This window comes from Orycteropus afer, unplaced genomic scaffold (genome assembly GCF_000298275.1).
Source record: "Orycteropus afer afer isolate SDZICR_OR568_19922 unplaced genomic scaffold, OryAfe1.0 scaffold00035, whole genome shotgun sequence".
In the NCBI taxonomy this organism is placed as follows: Eukaryota; Metazoa; Chordata; class Mammalia; order Tubulidentata; family Orycteropodidae; genus Orycteropus; species Orycteropus afer.
In genome coordinates this window covers 3,143,643-3,161,493 of record NW_006921622.1, presented here as the reverse complement: position 1 = coordinate 3,161,493, position 17,851 = coordinate 3,143,643, and the positions used below count along the sequence as shown (strand labels likewise).

The 17,851-nt window shown below is 35.4% G+C and overlaps 1 protein-coding gene across 1 annotated transcript in view; it reads right to left on the bottom strand.

The window, feature by feature from the left end:
- Positions 1-11,352: 11,352 nt before the first annotated feature.
- STAM (signal transducing adaptor molecule) overlaps positions 11,353-17,851 on the bottom strand; it is a 100,653-nt gene continuing 94,154 nt past the window's right edge. Inside the window, exon 13 of the mRNA XM_007936337.2 lies at positions 11,353-11,587. Within this exon, the coding sequence (XP_007934528.1) occupies positions 11,353-11,587 (235 nt within the window). The remainder of the gene's footprint in view (positions 11,588-17,851) is intronic.

The following is a 17,851-nucleotide window of genomic DNA, read 5'->3' as shown; positions in this document are numbered from 1 at the left end:
CAAATGCCTTATCCACTCTGCCACCACAGCTCCTAAAAGCATAAGATTACTCAGACTGTATTTAAGCAAAACACAAGAGTAGTTTTCTTCGAACATAAACATGTCCCTATATTCAGTTGGGAGGTGGCGTAGTGCCTAAGGTCTTTGACTGCTAATCAGAAGGCTGGCAGTTCAAACCCACCAGCCACTCCTTGGAAGGAAGGTTTGGCATCCTACTTCCATAGTGATACCCCCTCAGAAACTCAAGGAGGGGTCGCTTTGAGTCAGATCCTTCTAGATGGGAGTGAGTTTTGTATATTCAGGTGGAATAACTTCTGATCTGGAAAGGCGGAAAAAGGTTCAGGTCTAGATGCCCATAATAGTAATTCTTATCAATAATTTTAAAGCACAAAGTGTACTTTTATAAAGTCAAATAATTGGTGACTAGACAGTAACTGGATCCTGATGAGTTGGAATCGACTGGACAATGAATTTGGCTTTCTTATTTCAGACATTCATTCAAAAGGTCCCTAGGTAGCACAGAGGGTTTGCTCTTGGATACTAACCAAAAGGTTGGTGGTTTGAACCCACCAAGCAGCACCTGGGGAGAGTGGTCTGGCAATCTGCTTCCAAGATTGTTGTTTTCAGGTGCTGAATTAATTCTGACTCATACTGACATCATGTACACTAGAATTGCCCCCATAGGATTTTCATGTCTGTAATCTTTATGGAAGAGGATTGTGGAAAGGCTGGGTGGGCTCAAACCACCAACCTTTCAGTTAGCAGCCCAGAGCACACCACAAGGTTTCTTTCCCTAAAGATTACAACCAAGAAAACCCTGTGGAGCACTTCTACTCTGTAATGCCTGAGGTCGGCATGAGTTGAAACGGCATGAGTGGGACAGAGGTTTAGACACTCATCCTGTCTCTAATGACTCTTAGTTCACTCAGTTGTATTATAATACTTCTTGGAAAACATAAATTTGTTCCACATGATTGATATACTAGTGAACAGTATGAGTAAATTTCTGGTTTGCTACATTCAATTCCATCCATGAGAACGCTAAGTGAAAAGAGAACACTGAATACAGCTGAAGTAAGCTCAATCAGGAAAGAAAAAAAACCCACCACCACCCCAAACCCACTGCTACTGAGTTGATTCCCACTCACAGTGACCCCAGAGGACACAGGAGAACTGACCTGAAGAGTTCCAAGGCTGTAAATCTTTACGGAAGCAGACTGCCTCATCTAGCAGGTGGTGGGGCTTGTGCCACCAACCTTTTGGTTAGGTACTGAGTGCTTTAGCCACTGCACAACCAGAGCTCCTTCTGAGTTGTGCAGGAATACACAAAGCACATACACACCTCAAATAACTAGCAGCTACCTCAGTTCACTGAGTGTCAGTCACACCCATCTGCATCTGCCATTACAACTTCCTGATTTCAGGTAGCTCTCATTTCAGCACTTCACAGTAACACACAAGCTGTAATGCTCTCATCGCCTATTTCCATAGGCAAACGTCAAGTCTTTTTCAAGGTAAAGTGCAATATTTATTGTAATATTTACATATTTCTTAACCATTTAACATGCAACAAACTGCTGTTTTTTTAGGTTCCAATCTTGACATGTCACTGATTAACTTTTTTAGTGTTGTGTCCCTTATCTTATTTTGCCAATAAATTTTGTGTTTTTTTTTTTATTGTGTGAGTTTGCACAACAGTGAGTTTTAGAACACATATATGCACTATAACAGAATTCACAGTATTGTATCATGAGCTCCATTTCACCAAAATTATAACAAAGTCCAATATACGAGTTATCTGCTGGAAACCACTGTTCTGTTACGTTGATTTTAAGCATTCTGTACAGAATTTTACATTTCTCAAATGAAAGTTCTTGAATATCTACAATAAATGAGTTATGCATACCATTTGATTACTAAGCCAGGAATTAATAGGAAAAAAAAAAAGAATATTTAGAAATATCATTTAAAAATGACAGTAAACATAGATTTAGATCATGCTAATCCATTTCAATTTGGTGATGTTACGTCTTTGGCAGAAATGTTCTCATTACTTCAAAGTCTTTCACTTTAAAATGTTTACTTTTGACAGAACTATTAATATATTTCCTAAACACAGCTCCCTTAGCTATTAAATCTCACTATCTTCTGTTAAGTTTTGAAAACAATTGTCCTATTTTCAAATATAGTATACATAAACAAACATTTAACATGAACTGGACATTTACTCAATTTTACTTTCTCCCATTGAAAGCATAAACAGAAATAAATTTTTCTTTTGTCTTCTATATGTACAATGTAGCACAGCTAAACATATACAAATGCTGAATGAAAGTTAAAGTAAAAACAGGATTATGCTCCTACCATGCTAAGAACCTTAAGGAAACTACACTCATTCAATACAGGAAAGGCATGCAGAGAAGTAAAAATACTCCCAAGTTTAATGGAGTAAGAAAAGACATAGTAACTCAACTTGCAGCCTAATGTAATTCTACCCAAAGTACTAGGAAAACTTCCCATTTCAAATATGTCTTTAACTTGAAGGGACTCTATTGGACTGTTTGCCTTCCCATGTAAATTAATATTTGATACCCACATGAATGAAATGAGATTGTCTTGATATGGCATTAAAATATTTCAGAAAGATTTATGAGAATAGAAGTTGCTTTACAAAGAAACAAATGAACATTAACTATATAAACACAAACTTGGTCTCTACTATTTTTTTTTTCAACACCTAACCAGTCTTTATTATTTATTCCTGGAGTCATTTTAGGAAAAATCAGCATATGACAGCAAAAAAAAAAAAAAAAGACTCTAAAAAGTAGTGATTATTTTTACTTACAAAAGGAGAATATAAATAGAACAATCCATGATAAACAACTGGAAAAGTTTGTCTTTCTCTTCTAAAAAAATAAAAACTATAATGAAAGCTTATCTATTCAATACTTGAAATAAGTCATAATTCTTCACATGATTTCATTAAGTAAACTAATTTAGCAGGGTATCTAATCTTCTAAAGTGCTAATAGTAAAACTGAAAACAATTATTTTATTATTAGAATGGTTTTACATAACTATATAAAATAATGGATATACATAAATGACACACACAAAAAAACTAGTTGATTTTTTTTAAAAAATCAAACTTCCTTGAACTTAATGGCTAATAATTTATTAGTAACTTGTTACTAAACAATAAAAAAGAATTCCAGGCCAAGTATGTCTGATGCCAAAAAAAAAAAAAAAAGCTATTGCTGAATTTGTACCATATTTGGAATATTACAAGAGACTTTCTTTGGTAGCGCCAAAGATGGAAATACTACTTTCCACAGTATTCTAGCATTTCAGACAAATTGCCTTAAGAAACAAAATGGTTAAAGGATGGCCAGTATAGGACATTGCTTCTATCATTATTTCCAGATCAGTGAGACCCAAGGATACAACCTTGTCTACATTAAGAATATAATATCATATAGACTGATACTGATTTCCTTTAAAGTGTGCAAATATAGTAGAAGTTATAATTTTCTATATTTAATTAATTTTTTTTCCCCAAATCAGCACCAATAAAATTGAAAGTACTATTAAATGAAAGCACTTCTATCTAGCATCCAGATGTTCATGGAGGGGTCACTCAAAGGGAAACAAAGGCTCAAGTTTACTAACGGAAATAAAATAGTCCTAGATTCTTTCAGGAAGCAAATAGTTATGTTATGTAAGAAATCATATTCCCAAGTTTCAGTATCTAAAGAAAAACTATGTTCCCAAGTTTCAATACCTATAGTACTCAATCCCATTCCCACCCCCTTCCTTTTCCAAATTACCAGAGAGTAATTTCCATGTCGTAAGCGTACTTTAGGTGGAAAGGCAGAGATATTTAAAGTAGGCAGAGGTAGATGTGAAGCAAAGAATTTCTGAAAACTGAAAAGGATCACCTAACTACATCAATTCTACAAATCATATGTAAAAAAGGTCCAAAGATTCATGGAATTGTTCAAGATCATTTAACTAGCAAGATACTCTTTTGATAAAAGATTTTTCTAGGTTAAAACTCCAAAGGCAATAAAATGAAATTTCTACTTAATAGCAGAATAAATCAAACCCACTGCCACTGAGTTGATTCCAACTCATAAAGACCCTCAATTGAGTTTCTGAGGTAAAAAATCTTTACAGCAGTAGATTGCCCCTTTTTTCCTTCCACAGAGTGGCTGTTGGGTTTGAACTGCCAACCTTCTGGTTAGCAGTCAAATGCCTTAGGCACTGTACCAGAATAGAACTCCAATAATATACTCAGCTATAACTTAGTTTAGGACCTCTGGTAGCATAGTGCCTATGGCACTTAACTGCTAACCAGACGGGCTAGCAGTTCAAACCCACCAGCTACTCCTAGGAAGGAAAGTTGGGCAATCTACTTCTGTAGTGATAGTGCCTCGGAAACCCAAGGAGGGGTCACTATGAGTCAGGTCCAACTCCATGGCACATAACAACAACAACATAACTTAGTTTAGTTCTTACTCTTCTCTTCACCTAAAATACTACAATCACTATCAGCACTTCCTTGACAAGAAATCCATGTGGTCATAAAGATGACAATAAAATTTACAACAAAAACATTATTGTATGCCATCCACCATTTGTAGTAATGGACTTGTTAAAATGAAGACTCTTTGGTATTAAGTGAATTTATCTATATTCTTGATTACAACTTCTTCAGTCATTTGGAGTAACTCCTTTATAGTGTGGTATCACTGTATTTTCAAATTACAGACTTTCAAAGATACATTGAAACCTTCTTTTCCATGAAGAAAAAAGAACATATACCAAAACAGTATATAGGTATATTTTTTGTTTTTGGTTTTGTGAAAAATAATCCTATCATATGGACTTTTTGCATAAAATTTCCTATTTAGCATCTTAACAGACAGTGTTATATAAAATTAATTGAAAACATTCTCAACAATGTATACATCTTCTTTCAAAAATAGCAAGATACATAATGATCCTGCAAGAAGCCTCATATATCCTACCATAGAAACAATGATAGAAATGTTTATTCTGCTTTTTAAAAAGTCATTAACCAACTAACTTAAGCTTCTAAACCAAGTATTTAATAATCTGAGTGTACATTAGTGTTAACTTACATGTTTCTAACTTGACTGTAGTTATAAATTTTACTCAGTCTACTTCCAATTTAGTAACGAACTTGATGAAATTAATTGGCAGTTAGAAATCTGCATCCATTGCTGGTGGGTATGCAAAATGGCAAAGTCCCTGTGGAAAACAGTTCAGAGGTTCTTCAGAACATTAAACACAGAGCTGGCAATCCCAATGCTAGGTATATACCCCAAAGAATTGAAAGTAGGAACACAAACAGAAGGATGTATACCAATGTTCACTGCAGCACTTTTTACATATGACCAAAAAGTTAAACCAACCTAAATGTCCATCAGTAGATGACTAGATAAACAAAATGTGGCACACAGGTCCAATGGAATATTACTCAGCCATAAAGAGACGTCCTGATACATGCCACAAGATGGATGAATCTTGAAAACATTATGCTAAGGGTAAATAAGTCAGACACAAAAGGACAAATGTTGTATGATCCCATTTATATGAAATAGACAAATGTATAGAGATCAATCATATTAGTGGTTACCAGGGGTTGGGAGGAGAAAGAGAAGGAGAGTGACTGCTTAGGGGGCACAAAGAATTTCTCTTAATTGTGGTGGAATAATTTGGAAATAAATAGTGGTGAGAGTTGACAAATGATGAGTATAATCAATATCACCAAATTATACATGTAAAAAATGTTGAATTGGCAAATGATTTCTTATACAGATTTCTACCACAACAAAACATACACAAAAAGTAACAACTGGAACTTTGAAAAAGAATTTTCCCTCTTCTTCACTGATTTCAATCTTAATAAAATTTATAATGTAATGAGAAGTCGTCTTTTAAAACAAACATGACAAAATTTATACATCCCAAAACACAGATCTGTAATTATTGACAAAATTTCTAAAAATATCTAAAAGCCATCCAGAGGGAATGAATTTGATGTGTGACCAAGCTGAATAAAACCGACTTGGGTTTGAAAGGAGGAAACAGAGGGCTACCTATTTTGTTTTAAAAAAGGTACAAATTTTCTTGACTGAATGCCAATAGAAATAAACATAAAACTGTACTTCTAGTATTGATGACCTTAGTGTATATAGTCTGTTACACAGAGTAAACCACACTATCACATTAATCATGCTCATTTATGTAAGAGCCTTATATAAGCCTGAAATTTTTAGTTTCATTTAGTTCTTTAAACCATAAGTCATATGGTTCTGAATGTAATTCTTTTAGGAATAATAAAAAGAGTAACTGTAATAAGCATTAACTTAAATGACACCAGAAAGACACAATCAGATAAATTCAGAATGTGGGACTTTCCAAGAGACAGTTGGCATGGACTTTTTTTTAGTTAATGTCATGGACTAACGAGATTATTCCATATTAATATAATGACATAAAACATGTGGTGTATTTCTTGAATGGATTCTAGATTTAAAAAAAAAAAAAAATCTATGAAAGATAGCTTGGAGGACAACCAATAACTATTACAGAATTATAGTTAATTTTCCTAGATCTGATTGATAATGGTTTAGGCTATAGAAGAGAATGTCCTTACAAGATGCATGATGGAGTACTCTGTCATTTACAATGACTGTGAGTTTCATATATTCAGAGAAAAAATACATGTGTATACTCATATATACACAACTATAAACAGATACATATATACACGTACATATACAGAGATAAAACTAATGTGTCAAAATATTAATTATTAGTAAATGAGATGAACAGTACTTGTGTTCAATCTCTCCATGTTTAAAAATGCTCAACATGAAAAGTTTGTGGGAAAAGTGTCACTTAACAGTATCACATATTTACTTCAAGGTGGCAACTTATTAAGTTTGGAAATATGTTAAGGACAGAGCTGAACAGTAAAAAAATAAATCACCAATATTAATAAAATTATAATTTCAAGACATTATCTTTATACTAACTGCTTATAGGTGTTGGTTCATTTATACGTAAATGGGATGGCAACCTGAGGACTGCCTATACTCAAAAACGTGCTACTGCTCAGGGTATCTGATCAAAAGTTTGATACCACTCTTCTATAAAACAAATGTATTTTTCAAGTCTCTAACCACCAAAAGGAGCTCTGATGGCACAGTGGTTAAAGCTTCAGCTCCTAACCCAAAGGTCTGCCGTTTGAACCACCAGCCGCTCCACGGGGAAAAAGATGAGGCAGTCTGCTTCCATAAAGATTTACAGCACTGAAGACCCTATGGGACAGCTGTACTCTGCCCTATAGACTCTCAATGAGTCAGAATCAACTCAATGGCAATGGGTGGGGTGGAACAAACACCAGAAGAGCATTAAAGCCCTTTAGCTCTAGTGGCTTACTGACTCTTAATAATTTAATATGCAACACTCATTAGAACTTCTAGGAGTCTAAAAGCAGCAGTAAACACACAATGACAGCAGTGGAAAGAGTTTCCAGAAGCTAGAAAGTCAGAAAATCAGTAAAGTACAACATGACAAGTTATCATCAATAAAAGGTTAAACTCTTCTCGAGAGAAATCTAAGACCTTAAATAATGAGATTTGAAATGCTCTAGTATTTTATAAGGAAAAAATATTTTGAAGCTAGAAAAACATCAGAAAAAAATATTAATTATAATATGCATTGTAATTTCAAAGGAAGACATACGGCAAAGAACACACGAAAATCGGGCATATTTACTTTAAAACCTGGGGATGGTGTGGGGCATGTTACTACAATCTAGGTACTTGACAAGAACACTTAATCGTATCATAATACTAAAGTAAACTGAACATAAGGCATTTGAGAAAAATATTTAGGTAAGATTCATCTATATATTTTATTCTAAGGGGCACAAGCAATTATCAAAAAAATGTTTTTTTTTTAATGGAAAGTGAAACAAGTGAAAAATGTTAACTATATTCTTATTATATACTCAAAAAGTGATACAGCCAGAAGTTACTGCAATTAGTAAATCAGAGAAAATAAACAAGGAAAATAGTGATTTTAACATATTAAGTAGACAAAAAATTGACCAATTATGCCAATGTTCCTCATTTAAGAGAAACTAATTTTTATAGTTGCATAGTTAAATCAAAGTAGGGCATCAGTTTGTCTTACATAAACCTGAAGCTCTGGACTAAAGATATTTTCAAATTGAATCACACATATATCAGATATGAAAGCTGTATCTATCAGAAAAGAATGACAGTGGTATATGAAGCATGTAAATGCAAACACTAGTAAGTATAAGATCCAAGTTGCAGAAGTTTTTAATGGAGAAGAATACCACTATGCACTTAAGGAGGACCCTCACTGAGTAAGGAAGATAGGTAACAGTGAAGGAGGGCCACAGAGTCAGAAAAGACTGTAAAATTATATTAAGTATATACTACAAAGCAATCCTAGTATGTTTAGGGTACTGATAGAACATCCAACTGGCCATGGAATCTATCTGCTACTTATGCTAGATAGTAACTTGTTGTTGTTATGTGCCGTCGAGTCGGCCCCGACTCATAGCGACCCCTCCTTGGGTTTCCGAGGCAGTATCACTACGGAAGTAGGATTGCCCAACCTTCCTTCCGAGGAGTGGCTGGTGTGTTTGAACCGTCAGCCTTCTGGTTAGCAGGCAAGTGTCTTAGCCACTATGCTACCAGAGCTCCCAGACAGTAACTAGACCAATTTTTTTCCATTTGTATGCCACTGTTTTATGCAAACAAACTTCAAACTTCATAAAGGAAATAAATTGGGAAATAAAATCTGCTTCACAAAAACTCACATTATAGTTAGTTCATTTTATAAATATAGGCAGTCCCCAGGTTCCAAACCAGGTCCGTTCCTGTGTGTGTCTTCAAGTAGAATTTGTAGGTAAGTTAGAACAGGTGCATACAGTTCTTACTTAGCTTTATTTCAGTATAAGAAAAGGCCTTTTCAATGATTTAAAAGTCTCATGTGGAGCAACTGAAGGTGATTGTGATGATGAATTTGTTGCAAGCAGGGGTACTTCAAAAGTTTCAACGTGAGGGCAAATTTACATAACATTAAAGGGCAAGTAGGGCTCCTCTGGACATAGGTAACTCAGGTACTACTTATAATTCTGTTACTTCAAATTAAAAAAAGCTGTATTTCAGACAAGTCTTTTTCTTAAAAGTGTAATACATCCTTTTCAGAATAAAATAATTTGTATTCCTAAATGGTCCTTTCCTATTTCCATCCTTGTCATTTGAAGGATTTTACTGAAATTTTTACATTTGGTATTTTCACTCTTAATAAAGGGCACAAACTCACATAGTGTACGTTTTAAGTATTCATCATTTAAATTTTTATGAGCTGAGTGATGTAACAGGTAAAGAAAAATGTATATGCTTTATAAGAAGGGTAAATTTCTTTTATCACTCTTTGACTTTTATATAGGGCAAAGGATATACTTGAAAATTTGTAATTGATTTTATAGCAAGAAAGATATCAAAATTAAAATGGGAAAAAGATTCATTTGCCACTGGTAAACTGTAATTTATCAAAAAACAAAGAAAAATACAGTATTAATTGGGAACCAGTCTACCAACTGAATTAAAATATTAAAATTGTAGAGGAAAAGATTACAATGCTTTTCAATGTTTATCAGAAAACAAATTTACTAAAAATTTAAACAATATGAAGTTCGGATTCAAATTCTGAAATTACTATTTAAGGCTAAAACACCCCAAACTCAGGAATACTCTAAACACTAGAGTAAAACACTTAAGTTGAAAATGGTCCTTTAAATTTGAAAGTATGAAACTAGTCACCATGAAAGAGATTTTTTGCCAAAGATGAAATAATTTGCCAAAAAGCAAACAAACAAGATGTCTGATTACAACAGTCTTAGAAAATACAAATTAAATTTCAGTTTATACTAAGAAACTTGTTAAATCTATTCATTTAATATAGTACTCAGGTCGATTTTTCAACTATTTATGTAATAGTGTTAAATAATAGTGTAGCATAACCAGGGAAATTATAAATATTTAAGATGAAAGGTTAAAATGTCAGTGGAACACATTTTTCATATCAATTAACAGAAATGTACTCAAATTCAAAAATTCTTCCGAATAAGCCAAAAATAATTCCATTAGATCAACTTTAAAACAAAGTGTAGTGCAAAAATCCAGTTTGAAAGATAACAATAAATATTAAACTTCTAAGGAAAGCCAGGTTACTATGAAATATCTACTTATATCCATTTTAATGAAGAATTAAAGGATACAATGTGTTAAAGACACATATTTAAAAGACAAGCAGTAGGGTAAGACAGATGAATCAAATTGTGTTTATATCTCAAGTAATGACAAGAGACTTCGAAAATTTAGTGTAATTCCTATTTTTTTTTTTTCCAGTTTAAATATTTCAATCCATTGCCTCTATCTTTGGTGTCACTGCCACCTATAAACACAGTATACAGCTTAGAAACCTAATTAGTTTGTTCAACTAGGAAAAAGCAAATTGACATGAATGTGATCCTATTTAATTTGTCACATGGTCCCATAATATTCTTAAGTATCACACCAAAACATAAATGTTTAATAGGGAAAGCTCATTTGCCATATAACCGCACCAAAAATTTAGCCACTGTACACTGGTGTGATGACAGCTAGTGGTGTGCAGAGGCTACAGAGTCATAATATACTTATGTTTAGCTGATAATTAGTAAAAGGAAGGTTCAGTTTAATGTGAAACTAAATCATGGACAAACTTTCTTCTTTTGCAGTTTACAAGAACAGTGTAATTATCTTAAACCCACACAAAACATTATGAAACATGGTAGTTGTTCATGATTAAAATAAAATAGTAACGTAAATTAAATTAAGTGTTAAATATATTCACATGATCACTACTGTGATTCAAAATGGCCACTAATGAAGTCACACATCAATATATGTACATAACATTTGTCACACAGCTTTTTATGAGTTTGACTTTTTTCAGACCAGTTAATTTTATAAGATAATCTTGTCAATTCTTTCATATCATGAAAGGAATTAAATGTTAGGAGTAGTTTCATTCCTCTGGGTGGAAGGTGGTGGGTAGGAGAACTCTAAAAAGTCAGTGCAAATTGAACAGAGTTCTGCCTTCTTGAATATTTAAATTTGCTGACCAAGATAGATTCCTGTAAGCTGAAGATAAACAAATCTTAAGATATTAAAGAATTTCATAATGTTGTCAGCTGCATTTGCAGATTTGCCAGAAAGAGGAATCCCATGTCCTATAGCAGTGCCTTCTGAGAGTATGGTTGTTGTGGCTGAGGTGGCTGTTGACTGCCCGTTGGCTGAGGCAGATTTGATGATGTCAAGTTATAGTTTGGCACCTGGGACATACTAGTTCCTGCATTCTGGTATATAGTGACATCAGAAGCAACAGCAGCAGCCGGAGGAGGAGGAGGACTATACACTGAAGCCTGGCTGGGATATGTGCTTCCTTGGACAGAGCTGACCATTGTGCTGTGGAGGGAGAAAGACACTCAATTAGATAAAGATTGAATGATAGAGATGTTTTAAAGATAAACAAGAAAGCTACTGATTATTCATTTATTTGATAAATATTTATTAAATGCTGATAATGTCTCCAAAACTTCTTTTAAACAGTACTAGGATACTGTTAAGAACGAGACAAAAGTCCTTAGCATCATAGAGGAAAAAGAAACCAATGAATTTATGTCAAGTGGTGGCATAGCAGTTAAGGCATTCAGCTGCTAACGAAATAGTTAGCGAATGGAGCCCACGAGCCACTCCACAGGAGAAAGATGATGCACTTTGCTTCCATAAACATTTACAGCCTTAGAAATCCTTTACAAGGCATTTCTACTCTGTCCTATAGGGTCACTATGTGTCACAATTGACTCAATGGCAGTAGGTTTGTTTTTTCACTTGATACTAACTGCTATGAAGTAAAATAAAGCACAATAGAGAAGGTGGAGAGTACCTGGACCAAAGGGACTCTAACGTAAACGGGGTGGTAGTAGACGGCCTCTCAGATAAAGCAACATTTTAAACAGACATTACAAAAATGAGGGAGTGAGCCTTATCAGTTACCCTGGAAAACCTATTTCAAGCAAAGAGAACAAACAGCAAGTACAGAAGCCTATGAGGAGAGACAATGCTACGCATGTTCAAGGAACAGCAAGGAGGTCGTGACCGGTGTGGCACAGTGAACAAAACTAAGGGGAGAAAGGGACATGATAAAGTCGCAGCATTAAGAGGGAGGGGGCCTTACAACGTATACTGCCTTGTATAGATCATAATAAAGATTCTAAGCTTATACCTTGAATAAGATAGAAAGACATTAGTTGGTTTTGAGAAGAGTGATGTGACTTATGTTTTAACAAGCTCATTTCAGGGATAAGAATAGAAGCAAAGATACTGATGGGAGGCAATTGCAATAGGTCAGATGAGAGCTGACATGCAGCTTAAGCCATTTTGGTAATGGTGGAAATGGTCAGACTATAGATATATTTTTGAAGGCAAAGCTATCAAAATTTGCTAATGGAGAAAGGAGTTTATGTCGTGAGGTTTTAGGACTTAATAACTGGTAGAATGGCAAAGTAACTGATAGAGTGCCCTTTCACTGCAAAAAAAGATTGCATGTAGAGCTATAGTAGGTTTAGGGAAGGAGAATCAAAGTACGGTTTTAGGCATGTCAAATGAGATGTCTATGAGATATACAAGAAAAGACAATGAATAGGCAGTCAGTTATTCAAACATGGAATCCAGTGGAGAGGTTATCACTGAAAATACAAATTAGGGTGCCATCAGCATAAAATGGTATTCAGAGTCAGTGGGCTGTAGGACATTCCTTCAGAATGAGGGCAAATAGAGAAGAAAAGCACACCATATACTGGGTGGCTACACCTCAAAGTCAGGAAGATTAAAAGGTGCTGGGCAAAGGAGAGTGAGAAGGAGTGTCAAAGAAAAATAAACCAAACTCACTGCTGTTGAGTCAGATCTGACTTACAGCAACCCCTCCTTGGGTATCCAAGGTGGTATCACTACAAAAGGAGCTCTGGTGGCATAGTGCCTAAGGCATTTGACAGCTAACCAGAAGGCTGGTGGTTCAAAGCCACCAGCCATTCCTCGGAAGGAAGACTGGGCAATCTACTTCCGTAGTGATACCGTCTCAGAAACCCATTGAGGGGTCCCTATGAGTCGGATCTGACACAATGGCAGTGAGTTTCATTTTTTTTTTTTAGTTGAGATCAAAGTCTGATAACCTCACTTCTTTTATTTTCCTGAAAATATAGACGTAAATAAGAGTTCTTCCATATGCTCCCACTACATTTATCAATGATCTATACCTAAGCTTATTGTTCCTTCCTGCTACTGATCAACTGTCAGTACTCCCATCTAAGGCCCCCTCCACTTGTCCACTGTTTTCATTTATAGAAAAACTCTTTCAGAGATGGTCTTCATATACTATCTCTGCTTTCTCTCTTATCATTCCAACCTAATATTTGAGTTTCTGACACGTGTAAGGTACTAGTTGGTTATAGGATGCTTTAACATTGAGATTATTTCCCTACATTTCTGGTAAAAATATAAAGCAGGCTAAGTAATGGACAACTGCCCCAAATTTTCAAAATAATGCCTATCCATTTATTTCTAGACTTCTCCAACTGCTAGATTGTTTATAAGCCAACGGCTGATAAACTCAATGCTCTTGTAGTTTGCAAAAATTAAACCAATTCACTATTATAATAGATGGTAATTTGCTGCCATATTATACCAACTAATTTGACAATTTAAATGTTTAAAGGCACCATCCATTATCATTCCATGTATGCTGCATTGTGAAACATAAAGTTGTATTAAGAGAAACCAATTTTTTTTTGTTATCAGTAAGCACCACAATATTGCTATAATATAGTGTAGAGACTAAGTGCTCAACTCTAGATCTAGAATGCCTCATTTTGAATCTTAGCTAAGTAGGGCCTTTATCTGTGACTCAGTTGCTTCCTCTATGAAAGGGGGATACTAATGTACCTATTTCATAGGCTAGAGTCCCTGAGTGGTGCAACTGGTTAACCTCTCAGCTACTAACTTAATGACTGGAAGAGGTTCCAGTCCACCCAAAGGTGCCACAGAAGAAAGTCCTGGTGACCAACTTCAGAAAAATCAGCCATTTAAAACCTTACAGAGAATAATTCTACTCTGACACACATGGGCTCAACATAAGCCAAAATCAATTAACGGCAACTGGGATTTGGTACTTCATAGGTTATTATGAGGAATAAATGAGTAAATATGTGTAAAGTACATAGCATGGCACTGTGTGGCATATACTAAACTTCCCATAAATGTTAGCTATTACGGTATAGGGTTGCTATAAGCTAGAAATGACTCAATGACAACGGGTTTATTACTATAATCATTCCTACTTTGTTCTGTATTACTTATCTCAATTTATAGTTCCACTATCCACCCAGTTGCCTAAGGCATAACCCTGAAATTCAAGCACTGTTTCTCATATCTCAGCTCTGCACTATCTCCCCATTGTCTCTCCATATGCAACCATTTGCTAATCTCCTAAATAACTCTTTCACCACTACAATCATTAAATACAGAATCCCTAGGTGGCATACACAGTTAAGTACCTTGCTGCTAACTGAAAGGTTGGTGGTTCAAGCCCACCCAGAGGTGCCTCAGAAGAAAGGTCTGGCAATTTATTTCCGAAAGGTCACAGCCTGAAGACCCTATGAAGACTAGTTCTACTCTGCCACACAGGGAGTCATCATGAATCAGAACTGACTCACTGGCAATTAGTATATTGTTATCATTAATATAGCAGTTAGACACTCATCATTTCTTGCCAAATATACTCATCTCCCTACTTTTAAGTTAGCACCTATGTTTCCGACTATCTTATTGCCGCTTAAAGCCTTTTATGGGCTTTCTCACTGTCTAAACCCCTTAATGATATCTAGAGCCATGCATTACCTGATCTTTGACAAAAATCTCAAAGTGTATCTCTCATCCCTCACACTGTGTATTAATACTTTAGTTACAGTGTGCTGCCCAGCATATCCAATATCACTTCATACCTATCTTTGGTCATTCCACAGGTGCCATACCTTTTCATACTGCATACCTTTGTTCATAATGGATAATCTTTCCTACTCTTCTTCCCCAGGCTAAGAATACTATACTTAAAGCTTATTTTATTAGAAATCTTCTCTGAACCTGAGGTTCCCAAAGAACCTTCCATTTCTAAGTAATATGTTGTAATAAATTATATATTTTTTTCTGTTGTCCTCTACCTCCTAGGAAGCTCCTTGAGGCTAAGAAACTCTAAATCATATTTGTCTATCAGTGTTTAGCATATGGTCTGAAACAAACTAAATGTTCAGTAACACTTGTTTAAAAGATAGGGTTGCTATGAGTCAAAAATGGACTTGTTGGCACTTAACAACTGAAATCATAGATAAGTAAGTACATAGGCTTGGTTGCCTAATAGTACAATCAGTGCCACAACAAGCATCAGTGCCACCTTCTCTAATTATCAACAAGATTTGTCATTGGATGATGAAATCTAGAAAAGTATTTACTCTACAAACAAGATTATAAGAAAAAATAGGGTAAGAAACTGCTTCTAGATATGCACCAAGAGTATTAAAAAAAATCTGCCCACCAAAACCCAGAAAAATCCTCATGACCTTGATCTGCAACTAGAAAGCTCAAGTCAAATATGTAATAATCTCTAGCAAGTATACCTATAGCCTCAACCCTTGCTCATTCCATTTTTTTTTTTTTTTAACCTTACATTCACCTTGCCAGCATATGGTAGTTAAGGTTATATGTCAACTTGGCTGGGCCTGGTTTTGAGTGGCTGGGCAGCTGGTGGTAGTTATTCCCCATGATGAGACTGACAATCTACTTCATGGTGGAATCTGCCACAAGCAGCTGAGTAGCTGCTTTAGGGATGTGGTCTGCTTCCTGTATATAAGGAGAAGCTTTGGGAATGGTATACAACTTTTTGGCACGTTGGGCCCCTGCATGGAGGTGAGTCATCATTCAGCAGCCTTCCACAATCTGCCAATCTTGGGACTTTTAATATACTTGAATTAATGGCCTGCCATGTGATTTGGTAATATCAGGACTGTTACCTGTTGACCTTGGGCTTGTCAACCTCAGCAGCCAGCAGCTGCCTGAGTGAAGAAAAGCCTCCAGCTTTAGTGGGCTGGGAGCAGGAGGCAGACCCAGCCCCTAGAGCCCAGCACTTTGAACTCAGACTTCTAGCCTCCAAAATTGTAAGAGAATAAACTCCTGTTTGTTAAAGCCATTTTACCTGTTGTGTTTCTGTTAGAGTGGCACAAAGTAACCAAAACACAGCAATTTCCTTATTTCTTAACACAAACACATACTTGCTTTTATATAATTATTAATGTTTTATACATATGTATTTTTTGTTGTTAGGTGCCGTTAACTCAGTTCCAACTCATAACCATATGTACAACAGAATAAAACAATGTTCAGTCTTGCATCACCCTCAAAACTGTTGATGTGCCCACTGTTGTAGCCATTACATCTATCCAGCTCATTGAGGTTCTTGCCCTTTGTTGCTGACCTTCTAATTTATCAAGCATGTTATCCTCTTCCGGGAACTGGTCCCTCCTGATAACATGACCAAAGTACAAGAGATAAAGTCTGGCCATTCTCATTTCTAAGGAGAATTCCAGCTGTACTACCTCGAAGACAGATTTGTTCATTCTTCTAGCAGTCCATGGTACATTCAATATTCTTCACCAACACAGTTCAAATACATGAATTCTTTTTTGGTCTTCCTTAAGTCATTATCCAGCTCTTACATGCATATAAGGCTACTGAAAATGTAACAGCATAACTCAGACACACCTTAGTCTTCAAAGTGATACCTTCGATCTTAAACACTTTAAAGAGGTCTTTTGCTGAAGATTTGCCCAATGCAATACATCATTTGATTTCCTGACTGCTGCTTCCATGGGTGTTGATCGCGGATACAAGTAAAGTGAAATCCTTAACAACTGTGACCTTTTTCTCCATTTATCGTGGTATTGCTCATTAGTCCCATTGTGAGTATGTTTGTTTTATGTTGAGATGTAATCCATACTGAAGGCTATAGTCTTTGATCTTCATCAGCAAATGCTTCAAGTCTTATTCGCTTTCAGCAAGCAAGGCTGTGTCATCTGCATATTGCAAGATGTTAATGAGTCTGCCTCTAATCCTGATGCCACTTTCTTCCTCATTTAGTTCAAAGTCTCAGATTATTTGCTCAGCACACAGATTGAGTAAGTATGCTGAAAGGATACAATCCTGACAACATCCTTTCTAATTTTAAACCATGTAGTATCCCCTTGTTCCGTTCACACCACTGCCTCTTGATCTATACACAGCTTCTGCGTGAGCACAACGAAGTCTTCTGGAATTCCCATTTTTCACAATGTTATCCATAATTTGGTAGGATCCACAGACAAATGCCTGTGCACAGTCAACAAAGCACAGATAAAAATCTTTCTGGTATTCTCTGCTTTCAGCCAAGATCCACCTAGCATGAGCAATGATATTTCTCATTTCATGTCTTCTTCTGAAACCAGCTTGAATTTCTGGCAGTTCCCTGTCAATGTACTGCTACAACCATTTTTAAATAATTTTCAATTTTACTAATTCATCAAAGTATTACTTGTGATATTAATGATAATGTTCAATAATTTCTATATTCTGTTGAACCATCTTTCA